At 52.6% G+C, this 20,390-nt stretch overlaps 1 protein-coding gene across 1 annotated transcript; it reads right to left on the bottom strand.

Moving 5' to 3' along the window:
- Positions 1–3,599: 3,599 nt before the first annotated feature.
- gpkow (G patch domain and KOW motifs) lies at positions 3,600–20,359 on the bottom strand. Its single transcript, XM_073028578.1, has 11 exons — positions 20,163–20,359; positions 14,113–14,273; positions 12,729–12,868; positions 12,175–12,281; positions 11,472–11,676; positions 10,360–10,492; positions 9,918–10,044; positions 6,539–6,665; positions 5,957–6,026; positions 4,664–4,749; positions 3,600–4,166 (listed from the first exon to the last, which is right to left on the bottom strand). Exons 1-11 carry the CDS (start codon positions 20,324–20,326, stop codon positions 4,035–4,037), a joined length of 1,452 nt encoding a protein of 483 aa, XP_072884679.1. The 5' UTR covers positions 20,327–20,359; the 3' UTR covers positions 3,600–4,034.
- Positions 20,360–20,390: the final 31 nt, after the last annotated feature.

Below are 20,390 nucleotides of genomic sequence, written 5' to 3'. Positions count from 1 at the left end.
GGTGGGGTTAGGCGAGGATCAAGCCTCCACTCCAACTCCTCCATCCTCCCATCTGATCTACCCTCACAGCTCCTTGTGCTGGGCATCACCCCAAGTCCTGATGTAGGGTTCTCCGCAAGGGCTTGGGTAGGGAAGATGGGCAGGGGAGGTGATTGGGATGGGGTAGTGATCTGTAGTGTTCCCACCACCCCCTCGCTCCCTCTGCTAGGATCTCATATCCTGCTGCTCTCCAGTACGCTGATGGGTGAGCTTGTTTCAGGGTGGGGTCTCAGAATCCTGCCCCCCTCCATTCCCCGACCCTGCAACTGCAGCCCAGTGCAAGTTGGGAGAACTGCTCCCGGCACGAAGAGGGAGCTCTGTGCAGTAGGAGGGGGGTGAACACTGTGGGGGGAGTGCCACACCACCAGAGGGGCGGTGAAGAGAGAGCACTGCGCTCCAGGAGGGGCAGTAAAGAGGGAGCACCATGCCATGGGAGGAGAGGTGAGGACTGAACTCTGCCAAGCAGATGCAGCACCATGTCACATGAGGAGGGCACTGTAGAGTGTAACGGAACTAGGAGCACAAGTACATAGTTCGTTGAAAGTGGAGAGACATGCTGGTTTTCATCAGTTGGGGCATGTCATCACAGTAGGTGATGAGACTGTGCTTGGAGTTTGATGTGCAGGTTTGTTCGCCCTTTTATAGAGACAATATGGTAAACTGGTAAGAGTTAGAGAAGGTGTTGGCAGGACTTGAGGGCCTCGTTATTGGGCGAGACTCGGTCTTGTTCTTTGGAACGCAAGAGGATGAGGGGTGACCTTTATTAATTAGTTTGTTATGTGTCATGTTGCATGACGAAGGCAATCATGGTCTCATGACCATGATTGTTCTTGGCAAATTTTTCTACAGAAGTGGTGTGCCATTGCCTTCTTCTAAGCAATGTCTTTACAAGACGGGTGACCCCAGCCATTATCAAAACTTCACAGATTGTCTGCCTGGCTTCAGTGGTCGCATAACCAGCACGTGTGATCTGCACCGGCTGCTGTACGACCGTCCGCCACTTGACCCCATGGCTTCATGTGTCCCTGACCGTTGGACTGAGCAGGTGCTACACCTTGCCCAAGGGTGACCTGCGGGCTACGGAGAGGAGTGCCTTACGCTTCCTTTGGTAGAGACGCATCTCCACCTTGCCACTCCAGGTTCATTAAAGCCACGAGGAGTGTAGACAAGATGGGCGGTGACAGTCTTTCCCCCAGGGTTGGGGAGTCCAGGACTAGGGGATGCAGGTTTAGGGTGGGATGAGAACCTGATGGGCAACTTTGTCTCCCAGTGAGTATTTGGAAACAGCTGCCAGAGGAAGTGGTTAAGGTAGGTACAATACTGCAGTATCATTTAAGAATAACTTTGATAGGTACATACAAAAGTGTGGGGTTTGGAGGGATATGGGCTGAATGCAGGAAGTTGGAACAAGCCGGCTGGGCACCACGGTTGACATGGACTGGAGGGGCTGAAGGGCCTGAATCCATGGTGTGTTGCTCTGCGAATCTGACCTGAAATGTTTCTGGCAGTAGGGATCTGGGAAAACACAGGGTGAGTGGAGCACAGCGAGAGGGTGGGGGGCTGACCTCTGCAGGGAGATCCAGGCCTTGAAGGCAGCCGAGACGAACTCACTCACTGGGATCTTGGGGGCAGATGCTCACAGGAGGCTCAACAGTGGCCCTGAATGGTGTTCCTTGCATTGGGATTTACCAAGGAGAAGGACGTCAGTCTAGAGCATGATGATGTGCTGGGGCTCCAACACCAGAGACTGTAGACTCAGCCAGGTCTATCATGGGCACAGCCTTCCTCACCATGGAGGACATCTTCATGAGGAGGTACCTCAAGAAGGTGGCATCTGTCACAAGGACCCTCTGCAACCAGGGCATGCTCTCTTCTCATTACTGCCATTGAGGTGGTGGTACAGGAGCCGGAAGTCACACACTCAATATTAGAATGCTTCCCTTCTGCCATCAGATTTCCAAATGGGCATTGAACCCATGTACACTACCTCTCCATTCCTCTTTTGCACTTGTTAATTTAAGATCCAAGAGGTCTGTGTTCGGTCTCTGGAAAGCCAATCCATGGGCAAAGTGACAATTCTGGAATACATTTGGATGCTTGACAGCTGTGGCAGGGCTGGACGAATACTGTCACCTCTGACAAGGTGAATGCTGTTGCCCCAGTGAACACTCCAACTGGTTGATCAGCACAGGTCTCTAATACTTGGCCCAGGTCTGGGCTGGATGCTTTTCACGGCTGCTCGCATGACAGACAGAGACTGAGATCACAGGGTCATTGGGGGCTGTGGGAGTTCATGGTTTTGAGCCTCATCTGGAAGTGAAGCCCTGTTGTCACCTATGTCACTTGATTTAAGTTTATAACAGGTGACAGTACTCAAGCCCTGCCACAACTGTCAAGCTTCCTTCGTTGATTCAAGTTTAATCCAGAATTGCCACGTAGCCCATGAGATGTTTTTCTGGAGATCATACCTGGACTTTTTGTAACTTATGAATGGCTCTGATGTGGCCCTCAGCAGACCGCAGATCTGATACTTCATCCAGAGCATCTTGTTGGAAAAGACTCATTTACAACGGTTTTAGTTAAGTCCATGACAACAATGGTGCATTTCTTCAGCTCCACAGATGAGTCATTGAACACAGCCCAGTACACCGACTCGAAACAATCACTTAGCTGCTCCTGTGGCCACCTCATTGTTGTCCTAACCTCCAGAGCTTTGCTCTTTGTCCTCTGCCTGTGTGCAGGTAGAACAGCCAAGTGATCAGATTTACCGAAGTGCGGTTTGGCCATGAAATGGTAGGCATTTCTTATCTTAGTGGTCCAGTATGTTGGGACCGTTGGTGTTGCAGCTTATATGCTGATTATAATTGGGAAGGGTTTTCTTCAAACAAGTCTAGCCGGAAGTCCCCAACTAAGATTTGAAATGTGGTGAGATGGACTGTTTCTTGTTTGGACACAGCACACTGCAGTATCTCAAGCACTTGATTACAGTTGGCCACTGGTGGTATGTGAACAGCGGTCAGGACTATTGAGCCCTTGGTACGTAAAGCAAGCAGCGTTTGATCATTAGGTATTCAAGGTCAGAAGAATGAGTTTGACAAAACCGCCACATCGGAGAACCACCGAAAGTTTATGATGAAACACACACACCTCCACCTTTTGCTTTTTCTGAATCAGTTCTGTCCGTCCCATGAATAGAGAAGCCTTTGCTCTATCTGCCTCACCCTACTGGAACTTAGAATCCCATCTATTTTGATGATTAGCCTTTGTTCTTTAAGATTTTCCCAAATAAACGGCTGCCCTGTTTAACTGGAATCTCCACCGTGATGTTTCGCTGAATTAATCAAGCTGATGACATCTAATCTATTCTCCCTGCTCGTTCATATTCCTGTCCAAGAGCCTCTTAAACACCTCACCAGGCACACACACCTCCCCGTGTGTTAAAAGAAACCTTCAGGAAAATTAGCACAGCCCTGTGTCCATCCCCAAACTAATCCCACTGTCCCATTCTCAAATATTTATGCCCCCACCTCACCCTAGACACACAGACACATTGTCACATCTGTAACATTAAGCTTTTATTCACCAGTTTATGGAATATGGGTCCTGTATGGGCCAGCAGGGAGATACAAATCCCCCCCCCCGAAGCCAGTGTCACCCAGCCCTCATGAGACCCAGCAGTGCCGACTCCTCTTCAATCTCCCACCACACTCGACCCTGAGTTGCAGTAGCCACAGGGGGGCATCTGTGGGCAGGGATGCCCGCCCCCTGCTGGAGCAGCGGGTCACTGCAAGGAATGGGGCCAAATCCAGGGAGATGGGGGTCAAAACCTCACAGGAGAGGTGGAGACAAGGAGGGGCCATCAGTTCAGCCACTCAGATTGGCTCCCTCTAGCGCTGAGCGTCAGCAGACATGGAAAGAACAAGCAGAGAGGGAAATGCTGAGGGGTTTATTGGGACTGTCTCTCGCTCTCCCATCCCAGCCATCCACAGACTCCTTCAGTCGCCCCCTGACGCCCCTACGTAGTGACAGATGGTGTCGTAGTCCAGCTGCAGGAGTTGTTCCTCGTTATGTTGGAGCTGCACCAGCGCTTGGCACTTTGCTCTGTCCCGCTTCAGTATCCGGCCCACCTGCGAAAGAGAGGGGCAGAGGAGCGTCAGGAGGGAGCACCCAAGCCCAGCTACAGAAACCCTGTGGATGGACACACGGCTCTCTCCTGCTCACAGCACCAGGGTGACAGAGAGAGACACACTCGCACAGGAGTGTCAGGGGCAGCACCCAAGCCCAGCTACAGAAACCCTGTGGATGGACACACAGCTCTTTCCCACTCACAGCACCAGGGTGAGACAGAGAGAGAGAGAGACAGAGACACACGCACACCACACAGGAGTGTCAGCGGGTGGAACCCCGCCCCCCCCACCCCGAGCCCTACTGTCAGAGCTCCCTCCTGTCCCCAGGACCAGTGGATATCAATCAGCACTCCGTCCATCCAGGGAGGAGCGTCTGGGGAAGCACCGGAGCTCAGCCACCGAGTACCCTGTGTACACACAGCGCCCTCCCACCCCCAGCAGCGAGGTAACGAAGGGGTGTGCAAGTGCACGGGGCGTGGGGGGGCAGATTCACTCACCGCGCCTCTGTGTTCGCCGAGCACCACCATGATGTGAGCAGAATCCGACTTGGGAATCACCGTCTCCAGCATTGACTGTTTAATCCCTGTCGGGAGAGGGAGGGTGAGACCATTCGGCCCACAATGTTGCGCCCGACTACGTCAATATTCAAAAACCCAACATATATCCTATCTCCGTTCTCTGCACTTCCATGTGCCTCTCGAAAGAGGATCTCTAGTGTATCTGCCTCCACCACCACCAACCCTGGCAGTACCAGCACTGTGTGTAAAAAAATAACTGTTTATTTCAGGAAACGGCATGGAACAGGTCTGTCGAGCCACCAGCAACTCTAATGACCCAACTAACTGATACTTCTTTGTAGGAGGAAACCCACACGCTCCACGGCAGGGATGTACAAAGTCCCTGCAGAGTCCACGGGGGAATGAATTTCCTGACAGCCCGAGCTGTAATAGCTACGGTACTGCAGTACCAGGTTTGCCCTGCACATCAGTAAATCCTCTCACCTTAAATACACGCCCACCAAAATTAGCCATTTTGATCCTGCGGGGGGAAAAAGATACTGGCCTCTCATCTAACCCTCTTATAATCTTAATCAAGTTCTCAGCCCTTGCTGCTTTGGAGGAAAACCCAAGTTTGTCCAAAATCACTTTATAAGTGCATCACTGTAACCTAGGCAGCATCCTGGTGAACCTCTTTTGCACCCTCTCCAAGGCCCCCCAAATCTTCGTCCCGTAACGGGGCCACCAGAACTAAACACTAAAGACCAGCTACGGTCTAACCAGAGCTTTAGACAGCAGTAATCACTGGTCAGGGACTTCTAGCCAAAATAAGTGCCGCTGACCAGCTCCTTCAGTCTTGGGTCACCACGGTAGCGCAGTGGTTAGTGCGATTCCATTACAGCTCGATGTGTCAGAGTTCGATCCTGGCGCCCTCTATAAGGGTCTGTGCACCCTCCCTGTGGAACATGTGGGCTTCCCCCCCCCCACAGTGCAAAGACGTATCGGTTGGTAGGCTAGTTGGTCGTTGTAAATTGTCCTCAGGTAAAATCGGTGCGTTGCTGTTGGTGAGTCTCGAAGGCCTGTCCCACGCCTTATAATCGATAAATAAAACTGTGGGCAAGCTGACTTTGAAGGCAAGCGTACCGTATGCCTTCTTGTCACCTAGCCACTTGCTCTGGACTATTCACCGTTAGACAGGCCCCAGCTATGCAACCTCGGGTAGTTTGCCCTTCCTTGCCTCTCCCTCAGTGCTTCACCACCTCCACCCCCCCACCACTGTCCTGGGATTCCCACCTTCCAGAAGCCGTCCACCGTCAGTCCGGCATACACACGAGTCGGTGCTCAGCACGTCCTCGATGGTGACCTGGGGGGTGGGGGGGGGGGTAGGAGAGAGAGAAAATCAGAATCAGTGTGGAAGGGGATCACATACACTGTCCCCTTCTCCTTTGCTCTCCCCTCCTTCCCCACACTCACCCCTTCCCTTCTCCTGTACACCCCAAACCTCTGAATGTTCTCCCCTACTGTTGTCTACCTTCCCTCGCCCCCACCCTACCCCTCCCTTCTTCCCACCTCCTTTCTTCCTCTCCCGTCACCACCTGATGTCCACTTGTCACCAGCTACCGATCTTCCCCCTCACCTCTACCACCCCTGCCCTTTCCCCGTCCCACTGACTTCCGACTTCCCCCACCCCACTGACCTCCATCCACCTCATCCCTGCCCTCCCCCTCCTGCCTTCCCATCCCTACATACCACACACTGTCCCTGAACTTCCCTCTCCTTCACCTCCCCCCCTCTCATCAGCAACCTCCCATTCCCCCTCATCGCCACTGCCCTTCGCCCTCCGACCTCCGGTGCCGTGACCTAGGCCGGGGTTACCTTGCAGTTGTAGTAGGCTCCCTTCTGGTAGCGCCGGTCGATGAGCCTGACCAACAGATCACTGCGCAGCCAACACGGGGAGCGCTGCGGAGAGGGGCTGCTGGGCCGCTTGTCCCGTTTCCTGTCCCTGTGGGGGGCAGAGCGGTGACCGTCAGCTGCCTGGGTACTTCCGCCAACCCACCGCCTTCCTCACTACTCCCACATCGCCTCCCCGTGAGGGCAGAGCGCAACCCCTCCCGGAGTACATCCTCCTCCCCGTCACATTTCCCCTTCCTCACTCCTGCTACATCACCAGATCCCCAGTAATAGTTCCCCATCATTCACCGAGGTCCCTCTGTTCCTCGACACTGCCCACTATTCACAGTGCGTGTCAATAGACAGTAGGTGCAGGAGTAGGCCATTCGGCCCTTCCAGCCAGCACCGCCATCCACTGTGATCATGGCTGATCATACACAATCAGTACCCCGTTCCTGCCCTCTCCCCATATCCCTTGACCCCGCTATCTATAAGAGCTCTATCCAACTCTCTCTTGAAAGCATCCAGAGACTTGGCCTCCACTGCCTTCTGGGGCAGAGCATTCCACATATCCACTACTCTCTGGGTGAAAAAGTTTTTCCGCATCTCTGTTCTAAATGGCCTATCCCTTATTCTTAAACTGTGGCCTCTAGTTCTGGACTCACCCATCAGCGGGAACATGCTTCCTGCCTCCAGCGTGTCCAATCCCTTAATAATCTTATATGTTTCAATCAGATCCCCTCTCATTCTTCTAAATTCCAGTGTATACAAGCCCAGCCGCTCCAATCTTTCAACATATGACAGTCCCGCCATTCCGGGAATTAACCTTGTGAACCTACGCTGCACTCCCTCAATAGCAAGAATGTCCTTCCTCAAATTTGGAGACCAAAACTGCACACAATACTCTGGGTGGGGTCTCACCAGGGCCCTGTACAGCTGCAGAAGGATCTCTTTACTCCTATACTCAATTCCTCTTGTTATAAAGGCCAGCATGCCATTAGCTTTCTTCACTGCCTGCTGTACCTGCATGCTTGCTTTCATTGACTGATGTACAAGAACACCTAGATCTCATTGTACTTCCCCTTTCTCTAACTTGACTCCATTTAGATAATAATCTCCCTTCCTGTTCCTGCCACCGAAGTGGATAACCTCACATTTATCCACATTAAACTGCATCTGCCATACATTCGCCCACTCACCTAGCCTGTCCAAGTCACCCTGCATTCTCATAACATCCTCCTGACATTTCACACTGCCATCCAGCTTTGTGTCATTGGCAAATTTGCTAATGTTACGTTTAATCCCTTCATCTAAATCATTAATGTATATTGTAAACAGCTGCGGTCCCAGCACCGAACCTTGTGGTACCCCACTGGTCACAGCCTGCCATTCCGAAAGGGACCCGTTAATCGCTATTCTTTGTTTCCTGTCAGCCAGCCAATTTTCAATCCATGTCAGTACTCTTCCCCCAATACCATGTGCCCTAATTTTGCCCATTAATCTCCTACATCCACAGGTACAGGTACAATACATCCACTGGCTCTCCCTTGGCCATTTTCATAGTTACATCCTCAAAAAATTCCAGAAGATTAGTCAAGCATGATTTTCCCTTCATAAATCCATGCTGACTCTGACTGATCCTTCTACTGCTATCCAAATGTGTCATAATTTCCTCTTTTATAATTGACTCCAGCATCTTTCCCACCACTGACATCAGGCTAACAGGTCTATAATTCCGTTTTCTCTCTCCCTCCTTTCTTGAAAAGTGGGACAACATTAGCCACCCTCCAATCCGCAGGAGCTGTTCCTGAATCTATAGAACATTGGAAAATGATTACCAATGTGTCCACGATTTCTAGAGCCACCTCCTTAAGTACCCTGGGATGTAGACCATCAGGTCCCAGGGACTTATCAGCCTTCAGACCCAACAGTCTATCCAACACCGTTTCTTGCCTAATATAAATTTCCTTCAGTTCATCCATTACCCTAGTTCCTTTGGCCACTATTACATCTGGGAGATTGTTTGTGTCTTCGCTAGTGAAGACAGATCCAAAGTACCTGTTCAACTCATCTGCCATTTCCTTGTTCCCCATAATAAATTCACCCGTTTCTGTCTTCAATGACCCAATTTTGGTCTTAGCTATTTTTTTGCTATTCACATACCTAAAGAAGCTTTTACTGTCCTCCTTTATATTCTTGGCTAGTTTACCTTCGTACCTCATTTTTTCTCCGCATATTGCCTTTTTTGTTATCTTCTGTTGCTCTTTAAAAGCTTCCCAGTCCTCCGGTTTCCCACTCATCTTTGCTATGTTATACTTCTCTTTTATTTTTATACTGTTCTTTACTTCCCTCGTCAGCCAAAGCCTCCCCTTAGGATCTTTCTTCCTCTTTGGAATGAACCAATCCTGCAACCTTCTGCATTATTCCCAGAAATACCTGCCATTGTTGTTCCACTGTCTTCCCTGCTAGGGTATCGTTCTATGAACTTTGGCCAGCTCCTCCCTCATAGCTCCATAGTTCCCTTTGTTCAATTGTAATACTGACACATCCAATTTTCCCTTCTCCTTCTCAAATTGTAGGTTAAAACATATCATATTATGGTTACTACCTCCTAATGGCTCCTTTACCTCGAGGTCCCTGATCAAATCCGGTTCATTGCACAACACTAAATCTAGAATTGCCTTCTCCCTGGTAGGCTCCAGTACAAGCTGTTCTAAGAATCCATCTCGGAGGCACTCCACAAACTCCCTTTCTTGGGGTTCAGTACCATTCTGATTCTCCCAGTCTACCTGCTTGTTGAAATCCCCCATGACAACTGTATCATTACCTTTGCGACATGCCAATTTTAACTCTTCATTCAACTTACACCCTACATCCAGACTACTGTTTGGGGGCCTGTAGATAACACCCATTAGGGTCTTTCTACCCTTAGAATTTCTCAGTTCTATCCATTCTGACTCGACATCCTCTGATTCTATGTCCCCCCTCGCATGGGACTGAATATCATTCCTCACCAACAGAGCCACCTCTGCCCGTCAGTCTGTCCTCTCAATAAGACGTATATCCTTGAATATTCATTTCCCAGGCCCTGTCCGCTTGAAGTCATGTCTCTGTTATTCCCACAACATCGTACTTGCCAATTTCCAACTGAGCCTAAAGCTCATCTACTTTATTCCTTATACTTCGTGCATTCATATATAATACTTTTAATTCGTTACTCCCCTCACCTTTCATATCAATTCCTATTTCACTTGGCCATACTATATGATCTCTTCTTGAACTTTCTGTGTCATTGATTCTGTGTCCTACCCTCATTCACTGAGGTCTCTCAGTACTCCCCCCACAGATACGGGGTCAGACTCACCTCTTTGAGCTGACCTCGTGCTTTCTCTTCCTGTCCCGGTGTTCCGTGTGTTTCTCCTTCTCGATCTCCTTGCTCCGCGTGGCCTCCTGCTGCCGTTGGCTTTCCCTGTGGGCGGCGCTCAGCCGGCCTGTGGGAGGGAAGGAGAAGACTTTGAGCTGAAAGAGGCCTCCCCCATCCACAGCTCTCTCCCCAGTGCCTGCCCTCACCCGTGTCTCTCTTTACCCTCCCTCCCCCCCCCCCCCCCCATGTACTGGCGTCTCTATCCACATCCTCTCTCTAACGGTATCTCTCCGCCTCCCTGCGTGCGTATGCCTGCTATCGAGGGGAGCTCGGTGTTACACGGGCCAGGGGACGAGCCGGGCTCGTACACACACGCACAGTCCCAGCGCGGGCTGCAGCCCCCGCCTGCTCTGACCAGCGCAGTCCCCACCCCCAAACTCACTCAGGTCCCGGCTGTAACGCTGGTACTCTCCAGCGCTGACATAACTGAGCCCGTGCTGGCTGACGGTCACCGCCTCGTTGCCCAGCGCCAGCCGCACCACCACGCGGGCATTGTCAGGGTCTAGCCCTTCGATCTGTCGGGGTGGTTAGAATCAAAATCAGGTTTAGTATCACCGGCACACGCCATGATATGGCAGCAGTACATTGCAATACGTAGTAATAAAAACCAAATAATAATATACATAATTAATTAGTTGTACAAACGAGGGAAAACATCGAGGAAGTGTTCATGGGTTCAATGTCCATTCAGCAATCTGATGGTGGTAGGGAAGAAGTTGTTCCTGAATCGTTGAGTGTGTGCCTTCAGGCTCCTGTACCCCCTCCCTGATGGCAGAGGGGAAGAAGCTGTTTCTGAATCGTTGAGTGTGTGCCTTCAGGCTCCTGTACCCCCTCCCTGATGGTAGCAATGGGAAGAGGGCACGGCCTGGGTGGTGGGGGTCCTCAATAATGGACACCGCCTCTTTGAGGCACCGCTCCTTGAAGATGTCCGGGATGCTGAGAAGGCTCGTGTCCGTGATGGACTGGACCGCGCTCACAACTTTCCGCAGCTGCTTTCGACCCCGTGCTGAAGCCCTGCCCTCCCTCGCCCCCGGACCGGACTGCGAGGCAGTCAGTTAGGATGCTCTCCACGGTACATCTGTACACGTCTTAGGTGACAAACCACAGTCCTGATGAAATACAGCCGCTGGCTTGCTTCCTTTGTAATCGTATCGCAACGCAAGACCCAGGACAGATCCTCAGGGGTGCTGACACTCGTAGGCCTTCGTTCACACCCAGTGGGGGGAAGGGGGTAGAGAATGAAACGGGGTTAATTATCTGTACAGTTTCTATTGGGGTAGGAGAGGGAGAGGAGGAGGCAAGAGGTTCTCTCTCCATAATGCTCTTGGTGGGGAGGGTCCCATGAGTGTGTGAGAGACAGAAGGTGCATCCCAGGAGGTGACGTTTTGCATAGGGTTACCAGACCAGCAGCTCTTGATGAGAGGGTCCCATGGGTGCTGATGGAGGGGAGATGAGGGGGGTGTTCTAGAAGGGGAGGTTTTGGATGTGGTTTACCTGTCCATATAGGTCCCGGTGGGGTCCCTGCCGGATCTGAACCTTCCTGCCCAGAGCTGGGCCCTCCGGCTCCTCCTCCAGCTGCTCCTCGCCCGGTTTCGGGGGCCTGGCAGGGCGGCTCGGCTCCAGGTCCCGAGCCAAGGACCGGTCCGCCCCCAGTCCCAGCCCCTTCGGCCGTAGCTGCTGCTCCAACGGCTTCACGTCCCTCGGGGGGGCGGAGAGAGAGAAACAGAGATCATAGCAGGCGTCGCCTACCCATCGGTCACTGACCCTGCACTCCGGACCGACCTCAAGTCACTGACCGTGACCTCTGGTCAAACTGCCAATCACCGATCCTGCCTTCTGACCCACCCACCCGTCACTGGCCCCGCCCTCTGATCCACCCGCCAATCAATGACTGCGACCTCTGAGCCACCCGCCAATCACTAACCCTCCCCCCTCCCCCAACTGAAAATAGAGAAAGGGAAAAGGGTAGAAATTACCACGCCACCTCCCCTCTCAACCTGACAGACCCCAATACACAGACTTATCCCGCCTCTTACAGACCCCACCCACACTGACATAGCACATCACAGGCTCCGGTCACAACAATTCCAGCCTCTTACAATCTCCGCCCACACCGACAGATCCTGCCTCTAACAATCTCCGCCCACACCAACAGATCGCGCCTTAGACAGGGAACCCCCCAAGCACCCCAACTCACTGTTTGAACGTGTGTCCGATTCCCTCTCCCTCCTTCCAGCCCATGCCCCTCAGCATGGCCATGCCGTAGGCTTCCACAGGCACCGACTCGTAGTCTGTCGCTGTGGACTGAGCGGGGGGGGGGGGGGGGGGGGGGGAGGGAGCTGGTCAGTCACTGAGAAATGTCCCACTTCCTCACCCCCCCACCGTCCTTCACACACTGGACAGTCCTGCCCCACTGCGCCAAGCATCCGCCTCACATCCCTCCCCAGAGCCCCTCTCACACACTGGACAGTCCTGCCCCTTCCCGTCAACAGGAATTGCCCAGACCTCGCCCTGGCACAACGCTTTACAGTACCAATCCCCACCGCTGCCTGTAATGAGGCTGTAAATTCTCCCCGAGACAGCGTGGGTTTCCTCCCACAGTCCACAGATGTACTGGTTGGTAGGTTAATTGAACATTGCAAATTGTCCCGTGATCAAGCTAGGGTTAAATCAGTGGTTGTCGGGTGATGCGACCTTAAAAAAAACGTTAGCATTCCACTCCCCCCAACACATCCCCGACCCCAGACCCACCGACTCCGGCCGCAGCTCCACGTTGACCTTCTCCCCGTCTTCGTATCCGCAGGGCGCCTGGTTCTGCATCAGCAGAGGGATGCTGAGGGTCCCGTCATCCAGGGACCCTCCCTTCCACTTCTCCTGGTACCTCTGGGACTCTGTGGCCAGGGGAGCGGAACAGCAGACAGGTTGAGGAGCAGCTGCGGTGGGTCAGTTGTACCCCCCCCCCAACCTGCCCCACCCACCAATACAACATCCACACCTGCCGAGCTGGCCCCAGCAGGGGTAAAACCCAGTCACCGCTGAACACCCTAGTTGGGCAGCCTTTCATTGGTCCTGTTGTAGTTACTATTCTATACATTGGCTGAGTTTGCCCACAGGAAAATCAATCTCAGGGTTGTATATGGTCACATATACAAGGCTGAGGTTGTTCTACGAGTCTGTGGTGGCCAGTGCTATCAAGTTTGTTGCTGTGTGCTGGGGCAGCAGACACCAACAGAATCAACAAACTCATTCGTAAGGCCAGTGATGTTGTGGGGGTGGAACTGGACTCTCTGACTGTGGTGTCTGAAAAGAGGATGCTGTCCAAGTTGCATGCCATCTTGGACAATGTCTCCCATCCACTCCATAACGTACTGGTTAGGCACAGGAGTACGTTCAGCCAGAGACTCATTCCACCGAGATGTTAACACTGAGCGTCATAGGAAGTCATTCCTACCTGTGGCCATCAAACTTTACAAGTCCTCCCTCGGAGTGTCAGACACCCTGAGCCAATAGGCTGGTCCTGGACTTATTTCCACTGGGCATGATTAGCTTATTATTATTTAATTATTTATGGTTTTATATTGCTGTATTTCTTCACTATTCTTGGTTGGTGCGGCTGTAATGAAACCCAATTTCCCTCGGGATCAATAAAGTATGTCTGTCTGTCATATGTGTACTCTGGCAATAAAATTTTGTTTGAACTTCCGATGGTGAATTTGCTAGGAATATCGATCACACAGACCCTGCAGACTCTCACCAAGTTTTAACGATGATCTACAGAAGCATTCTGTCCGGATACATCATGGCTCAGTACAGCAACCACTCTGCCCGCAGATGGGCTGAATGGCCTAATTCTGCTCCTATGTCTTATGTAGGTACCGGTGGAAGGCACTGGAGCCTGCTGATAGTGGTTCAGTGCCAATATGGCAAGCTCTCTGCCCGTGGCCTGGCACAGGATCTGTCCTGAGGAGGAACAGACTCTCGTTCTGTCCAGGGTCAAACAGAGTAGGAGAGTGGAGGTAGGCCACTCTCAAAAGTTAGCCTTACCCTCACTGGGACCCTTGGCGCATCCACCACCCGCAGCGCCAGCCCTGAGGAGACACTCCACCCAAATCAGGCACCAGTCCATTCTCCGCACCTTCAATCAGCTCCTGCACGGCCTTCGACAGCACCTCAGGGTCCTCCTGCTCTCCTGCCTCCTTCTCCTCCGTCGCTACGGCCCCCGATTCTGGCTTGTGCCAACGGTTCTTCCGGATGAGGGGCACGATCAGTTCCCGGGGCTTCTCCCGTGGCTTTAGGCTGGCGGGGGTAAGTGATAGGAGACAGACAAATGGGTCAATGGGGGGATGGACACAGGTCAGTGAGGGAAAGGAGAGGAAGATGGATACACAGGTCAGTGGGGGAAGGGAGAGGGAAATGGACACCAGACAGTGGGGGAAAGGAGAGAGAGATGGACACAAGTCAAAGGAGGAAGGAAGAGGGAGACAGACACAAGTCAAAGGGGGAAGGAAGAGGGAGGTGGACACAAGACAAAGGGGGAAGGGAGAGGGAGTCGGACGCAAGTCAAAGGGGAAAGGAAGAGGGAGACGGCCACAAGTCAAAGGGGGAAGGAAGAGGGAGGTGGACACAAGACAAAGGGGGAAGGAAGAGGGAGACGGCCACAAGTCAAAGGGGGAAGGAAGAGGGAGGTGGACACAAGACAAAGGGGGAAGGAAGAGGGAGGTGGACACAAGACAAAGGGGGAAGGGAGAGGGAGGTGGACACAAGACAAAGGGGGAAGGAAGAGGGAGGTGGACACAAGACAAAGGGGGAAGGGAGAGGGAAACGGACACAAATCAATAGGGGAAGGGAGAGGGAGACAGTCAATCAGTGGGGGAAGAGAGGAGCACAAATGGGGTCAATGGTGGAAGGGAGAGGGGTCAGAAACAGTTCAATAGGGCAGAATGGGAGGGGGATGGACACAGGTCAGTGGGGGAAGGGAGAGGAAGACAGGCACACAGGTCAGTTAGGAGAAGGGAACAGTGGGGGAGGGAGTAAGAGAGGGACAGACGTGGGTCATTGGGGAAAATGAGAAAGGAATGGACACAAATTAGGCAGATGCAACCTCATTAATTCTCTGTTCACCCTCCTAATCGCTATCAGTTTTTCCCAAATCCCACACCGTCACTCCCTCCATGTTCTGTTCCTCACACACATTCCCTTACCCCCACCCCAGCACCCTTTGATCCTAAATCCCCCTTCAACACTCCCTCGGTCCTATACACCCCTCACAACACTCTCTCTATCCCTCAATACCTCCCCCCTTAGCACATCCTCTGCCATTAATACCCCTCAACACGCCTCTCTTCACTAAATATCCCCCAATCTTAAACAATACTCCCCAGTCCATAGAAGACCCCCTCCCTCAATGCGCTCTCTATAAAAAGCAACCTTTCTTTCTCCCTCCATCAACACGCCCGTCCATCATGAGATTCTCCCATTTTCCTCTCTCTCTCTCACACCCCATCTTCCGTTCCGTGACTTCCTCCCTCCTTCCAGTAAATCCTCCGTCCCTCATTCACATATACCCTCTCCTCTCGCACTTCTTCTGCACTCTCTCCCCAACCCTGCCACAGATCTCTGAACGTTCTCAGCCCCAACAATCCCATCCCTGCCTCTTGGATCCCCGTGGTCCTGGAACCAGGCTCTGCTACAAACGCACATCAACTCCCCCTCGTGTCCACGCTTCCCCCTATCTCATACGCCCCAGGAAGCAGCCGATTAAACCAAACCATTTGTTGGGACGTGGGAGGGAACTGGAGCACCCATGGAGGAAACACACACGGTGTCGCAAGGAGAACGTGCAAACTGAGTACGCACATTCTCCTCATGATCCCGTGGGATTCCCCGGGCGCTCCGGTTCCCTCCCATGTCCACACGTACACACATCACCTTCTCTCTCTCACACACCCTCAGAAAGCTGGAGCATGGGGTGTGGGAGGGAGAGAGAAAAGGAAGCAACTTGGGGTGGAAGGACATGCCGAGGGATAGAGTTTAGATGGAGGGAGAAAGGGTAATTACAGCTGGAATGTAGAGAAAGGGGAGGGGTGCTTTTTGTAGAGGGCATGCTGGGGGGGTTCATTTATGGATTTGGGGGTCATCGTTGCTTAAGTTCAGGGAGGAGGGAATTTAGTGAAGGGGGTATTTATGGCAGAGTGTGTGCTAAAGGAGGAAGGGGGAGTATTGAGAGATAGGGGAGGGAGTTGAGTGTGGGGGAGTATGTGGGATGGGGGGTGGTGGTTTAGGATGAAGAGGGCCCTGGGGGAAGAGAATGTGTGCGAGGGACAAAATACCCCCTCCAGACACCCCCCTGATGAATATAATGTCCAGGCAACTGTAGAGAGAGGGGGGCAGATTAACCCACTGCCCCTGTATGTTGGGATGTGGGAAGGAACCGGAGTGAGCAGGGGAAAACTGCGCGGTCACAGGGAGAGTGTGCAAACTCCACGCACACGCACCACCTACTGTTCCTCAGCACTCCTCCATCCTAAATACCCCCCTCACATTCCCTCCCCAACCCTAAATACACCATCTATCTCTCTTAACACCCCCTCTACCCCACAGAGGGGCAAGGGCCGACCCACTCACTGACCCTGCACGTTCGTTGGGGTTTGGGATGAAACGGGGACAACTGGGAGGACAGCGAGGGAGAGAAAAGAGAGGGGGAGAAAGAATGAGAGGCACAGAGTGGGGGGGGGGTGGGAGAAAATTGGGGGAGAACCCTCTTTCGGTCTGTTAGCACAGCCTCTGCCATTAAAACCCCTCTCTCCCCCTCAGCACCAACCGTCTCACTAAATAAAGAAATATGTAGTGCAGAGGTTGTGTTATAAACACATGCACATTGTATAAATGTGGCAAAACAGCTGTTGTGACACATCTAGTGTGGTAGTGCTTGTCGCTCTCACCACTGGCTCGCAGTCTTGCCAAGAGGCGCAAGTCTCTCCCTGCCAGTATACAGCAAGCCTCACGTAGTGCCTCTTCGCTGGCGGTACACAGAAACTGAACAGCTCTCGGACTCGGGCTGAACCGCAGAGGACGGGGGGGACGACGACTGGCCCCCGCACACGTACAGCGCGCAGGCCCACCTGTGCGCGGACACGGCCTGGTGCTCGTGACCCAGCTACGGGTAAATAGCCCCACAGCCTCGGGAGAGACAAAGGCTACGGGAGTAAACCCAGACAGCAGATCCGGACTGGAGCCCCTAAAAAGGCGGCTGGACGTCATTGAACGTCCTCCCGGCAGCTTCTGCAGCCGAGCTGGTGCCAAACGTATCGCTTCATAAGCTTTCCTTTGGATACACTGGTGAGGCCGAGAGGGAGATCTTGACGACTGTACATTTCAGGATCCCCATAACCTTTCGTCCAGGCTTGTGATGATGATGGTCCATTGTCCTGAGATAGACGGATGCCAACTGTATAGAAAACTAAGAGGGGTCACCAGAGGTTCAGATGTTTTTCCTCTGAGTCGTGCTCAATGGTTTCGCGACATTATGTCATGCTTAGATTTACAGAAGATTCATTGTTCAATTTCTGAATCTCGTCAAGACTTTCAAACATCGTGGGGACCTTTTCTGAATTATTTTGAAAACCTTCAATTTGTTGTTCAAACTCAGATATTGGCTATTATTAATTTTTATTATATGAGAAGGTATTTTACCTTCTTTTCTCCTTAATGAACAGCTCCGGTCTTGGTAGGGGTTAGACACTTTTTTTTTGTAATAAATTAGTATATTTCAACGTAACTATTGATTAACTTACATAAGTTAAGTAATGAGATTGTTGTTAAGAACTGATATAATGTAATTGGTAGTTTTTAAAAATCTTTTTTGACCTTTTATATACACTTTCTTGTACTCCGTATTCTTCTATGCAGAAACTAATAAAAATATTGGAAAGAGATTCAGCATCACTCAACACTGCTACTTTGACCTGGTCCACACCTTCATTGACCTGGTATAACACGACTTGTGAACTTCCTCTTGCTTCTGTCCATCTTTGGGTCTGAATTATGAATGTGCACCTTGGTGCACAGGGGCTGTGAGGGTGCAGTTTAGTTGCGACTTCTTTTCTGTGGTCCCAGCTTGGGTTTAACTTTCTGGTTCCCTCTAGAGCGGCAGAGGTGGGGATCGAATCTGTCTCTTCAGAGTCCTGAGGCAGCAGCCCCATCCACACAGGCCTATCACCAAGCAGAACAAGACCCATACCAAACCCTGGAACGACTCCATCTTCCAACAATGAGACCCCAAGGCGCCCACCTGACCGAGGCAACTCAACCCACTCCTACCCCAGACTGTTCTGCCCACTCCCACCAAGGCCGGGGGCCAAAAGATCTTCAGCTGGAAGTTTTGTAGCATCTCTGTGTAAGAGGGTTGTGTGTTCCCTCCTCCCTCCACCCATGATCGGGTGGGTTTCCTCCAGTCCAAGGATGTACTGGGTTAATTGGTCACATGGGTATAATTGGGAGGTAGGGGGCTGTTACCACACTGTATGAGGAAAGTCCATCTCCCACTCCCCCCATCCCCATCAGATTCTACAGGGGTTGTATTGAGAGCATCCTGAGCAGCTGCATCACTGCCTGATTCGGAAATTGCACCATCTCGGATCGCAAGACCCTGCAGTGGATAGTGAGGACAGCTGAGAAGATCATCGGGGTCTCTCTTACTGCCATTACGGACATCTACACCACACGCTGCATCCGCAAAGCGGACAGCATTATGAAGGACCCCACGCACCCCTCATACAAACACTTCTCCCTCCTGCCGTCCGGGAAAAGGCAACATAGCATTCCGGCTCTCACAACCAGACTATGTAACAATTTCTTCCCCCAAGCTATCAGACTCCTCAATACCCAGAGCCTGGACTGACACCAACTTACTGCCCTATTGTCCCTCTTTGCTTGTTTATTATTTATTGTAATGCCTGCACTGTTTTGTGCACTTTATGCAGTCCTGGGTAGGTCTGTAGTCTAGCGTAGTTTTTTCTGTGTTTTTTTTAAAAATGTAGTTCAGTCTAGTTTTTGTACTGTTTCATGTAACACCATGGTCCTGAAAAATGTTGTCTCATTTTTACTGTGTACTGTACCAGCAGTTATGGTTGAAATGACAATAAAAAGTGACTTGACTTGAATCTCTAAAATTGCCTCCTCCACCCCCCCCCCCCATGATGCTGTCCTTCCTTGGGTGAGGGGGACAGACCCATGGTCCGGGACTCCCAGGCCACTGTCACCCAATAGTAGGCATGAGGAGTGGCCGATGGCTACCGAGGCATTTGTCCCATCGGGCCCCTACACTAAATCTGAGATCCGGTTTGGAGTTTCCCCACAACCCCCATCACCATAGAACGCACACGTTGGGCACTCCATCTCCTGACACCAGGCCCCAGCGTGAGCACTCCCCACCCACGGGACACCACCCCAGTGACCCTCTCCCAGGAGTCCAAGCTCCAGCAGTGGGTGTCAGTTGGTGGAGCTTGACATATTGACTTAGGGTGTCCAGCAGAACAGGGACTGGGTGGGGGGGGGACCACACCCTCAGCAAGACCCCGTGATCCCCCACCCACCTCCATCTTGACATCCCAGACCACCCCTCCTGATCTCCTCCGAGCCTCTGGATTTCCCTTTTCCCATTGACTCCAGGCCCTCCCCTGCCAGCTTCCCCCTTCAAACCCTCGCCTCAGGGGCACTCCAGGTCTCCAGGTGGAAGCCAATCCTACTGGAACACCCCCCCACCCCCCCCCCCCGAGACTTTGGGTCTCCCCTTCCGAAAGCCAGGTCTCAATCATCCTATGTCCTCCTCAGACTCTAGGTCGCCCCCCCACCCCCGACCCTGATCTCCTCTGATTCTGTCAACCCCTCAATTCACCATCCCAGGTCTCTACCCCGACCCTCCGGGGACTCTTGAGTCTCATTCCCCCGATGTCCCCCTCAAACTCTGGGTCTCCACCCCCACCCTCCCGTCAATCCTCAATCCACCTAGGTCTGTGGGTTGCTCCCCCTCCCAGGGCTCAGGGTCTCGCCCCCTCCTGGCTCCTCCCCAGTTCATCACCCTCACCAGCCAAGGTCTCCCCCTCAATCAACCACCCCAGTCCCTCCTCGGACTCAATCCACCAGCACAGGTCTCCCCCACCACCCCGGACACCGGTCGCTGCTCACCTCAGCACCTCCCCGCCCTCCACGCCGCTCACCGCCTCCCTCTCGGCCTCCGACTCCACCGCCTCCTTCACCCGGGGTCTGCTGACGGTCCGGGTGAAGCCGAAGGAGACGAGTCCCCGCTCAGCCTCGAGCTGTTCCCGCTGCGGTTCCGGCGGCTGCTCCATCTCCTCTGTCCCGGGGCCTCTCTGAACACAAGCAAGGCGCAGGCGCGGATGCCGCGATGCACAT

The sequence above is a fragment of the Hemitrygon akajei genome, chromosome 24 (genome assembly GCF_048418815.1).
Source record: "Hemitrygon akajei chromosome 24, sHemAka1.3, whole genome shotgun sequence".
Classification (NCBI taxonomy): domain Eukaryota; kingdom Metazoa; phylum Chordata; class Chondrichthyes; order Myliobatiformes; family Dasyatidae; genus Hemitrygon; species Hemitrygon akajei.
Note: the sequence above shows the minus strand (reverse complement) of the source record. Positions and strands in the feature narration are given on the sequence as shown.

What these genes read in the sequence shown, in the direction of transcription:
- gpkow (XM_073028578.1), bottom strand. Translation starts at nt 20,326, where the DNA reads ATGGAGCAGCCGCCGGAACCGCAGCGGGAACAGCTCGAGGCTGAGCGG. An exon ending in ATCGGACACACGTTCAAACA is followed by an intron (nt 11,677 to 12,174) that starts GTGAGTTGGGGT and finishes CGCCCCCCCGAG; the next exon opens with GGACGTGAAGCCGTTGGAGC. An exon ending in GCGTTACAGCCGGGACCTGA is followed by an intron (nt 10,045 to 10,359) that starts GTGAGTTTGGGG and finishes TCCCTCCCACAG; the next exon opens with GCCGGCTGAGCGCCGCCCAC.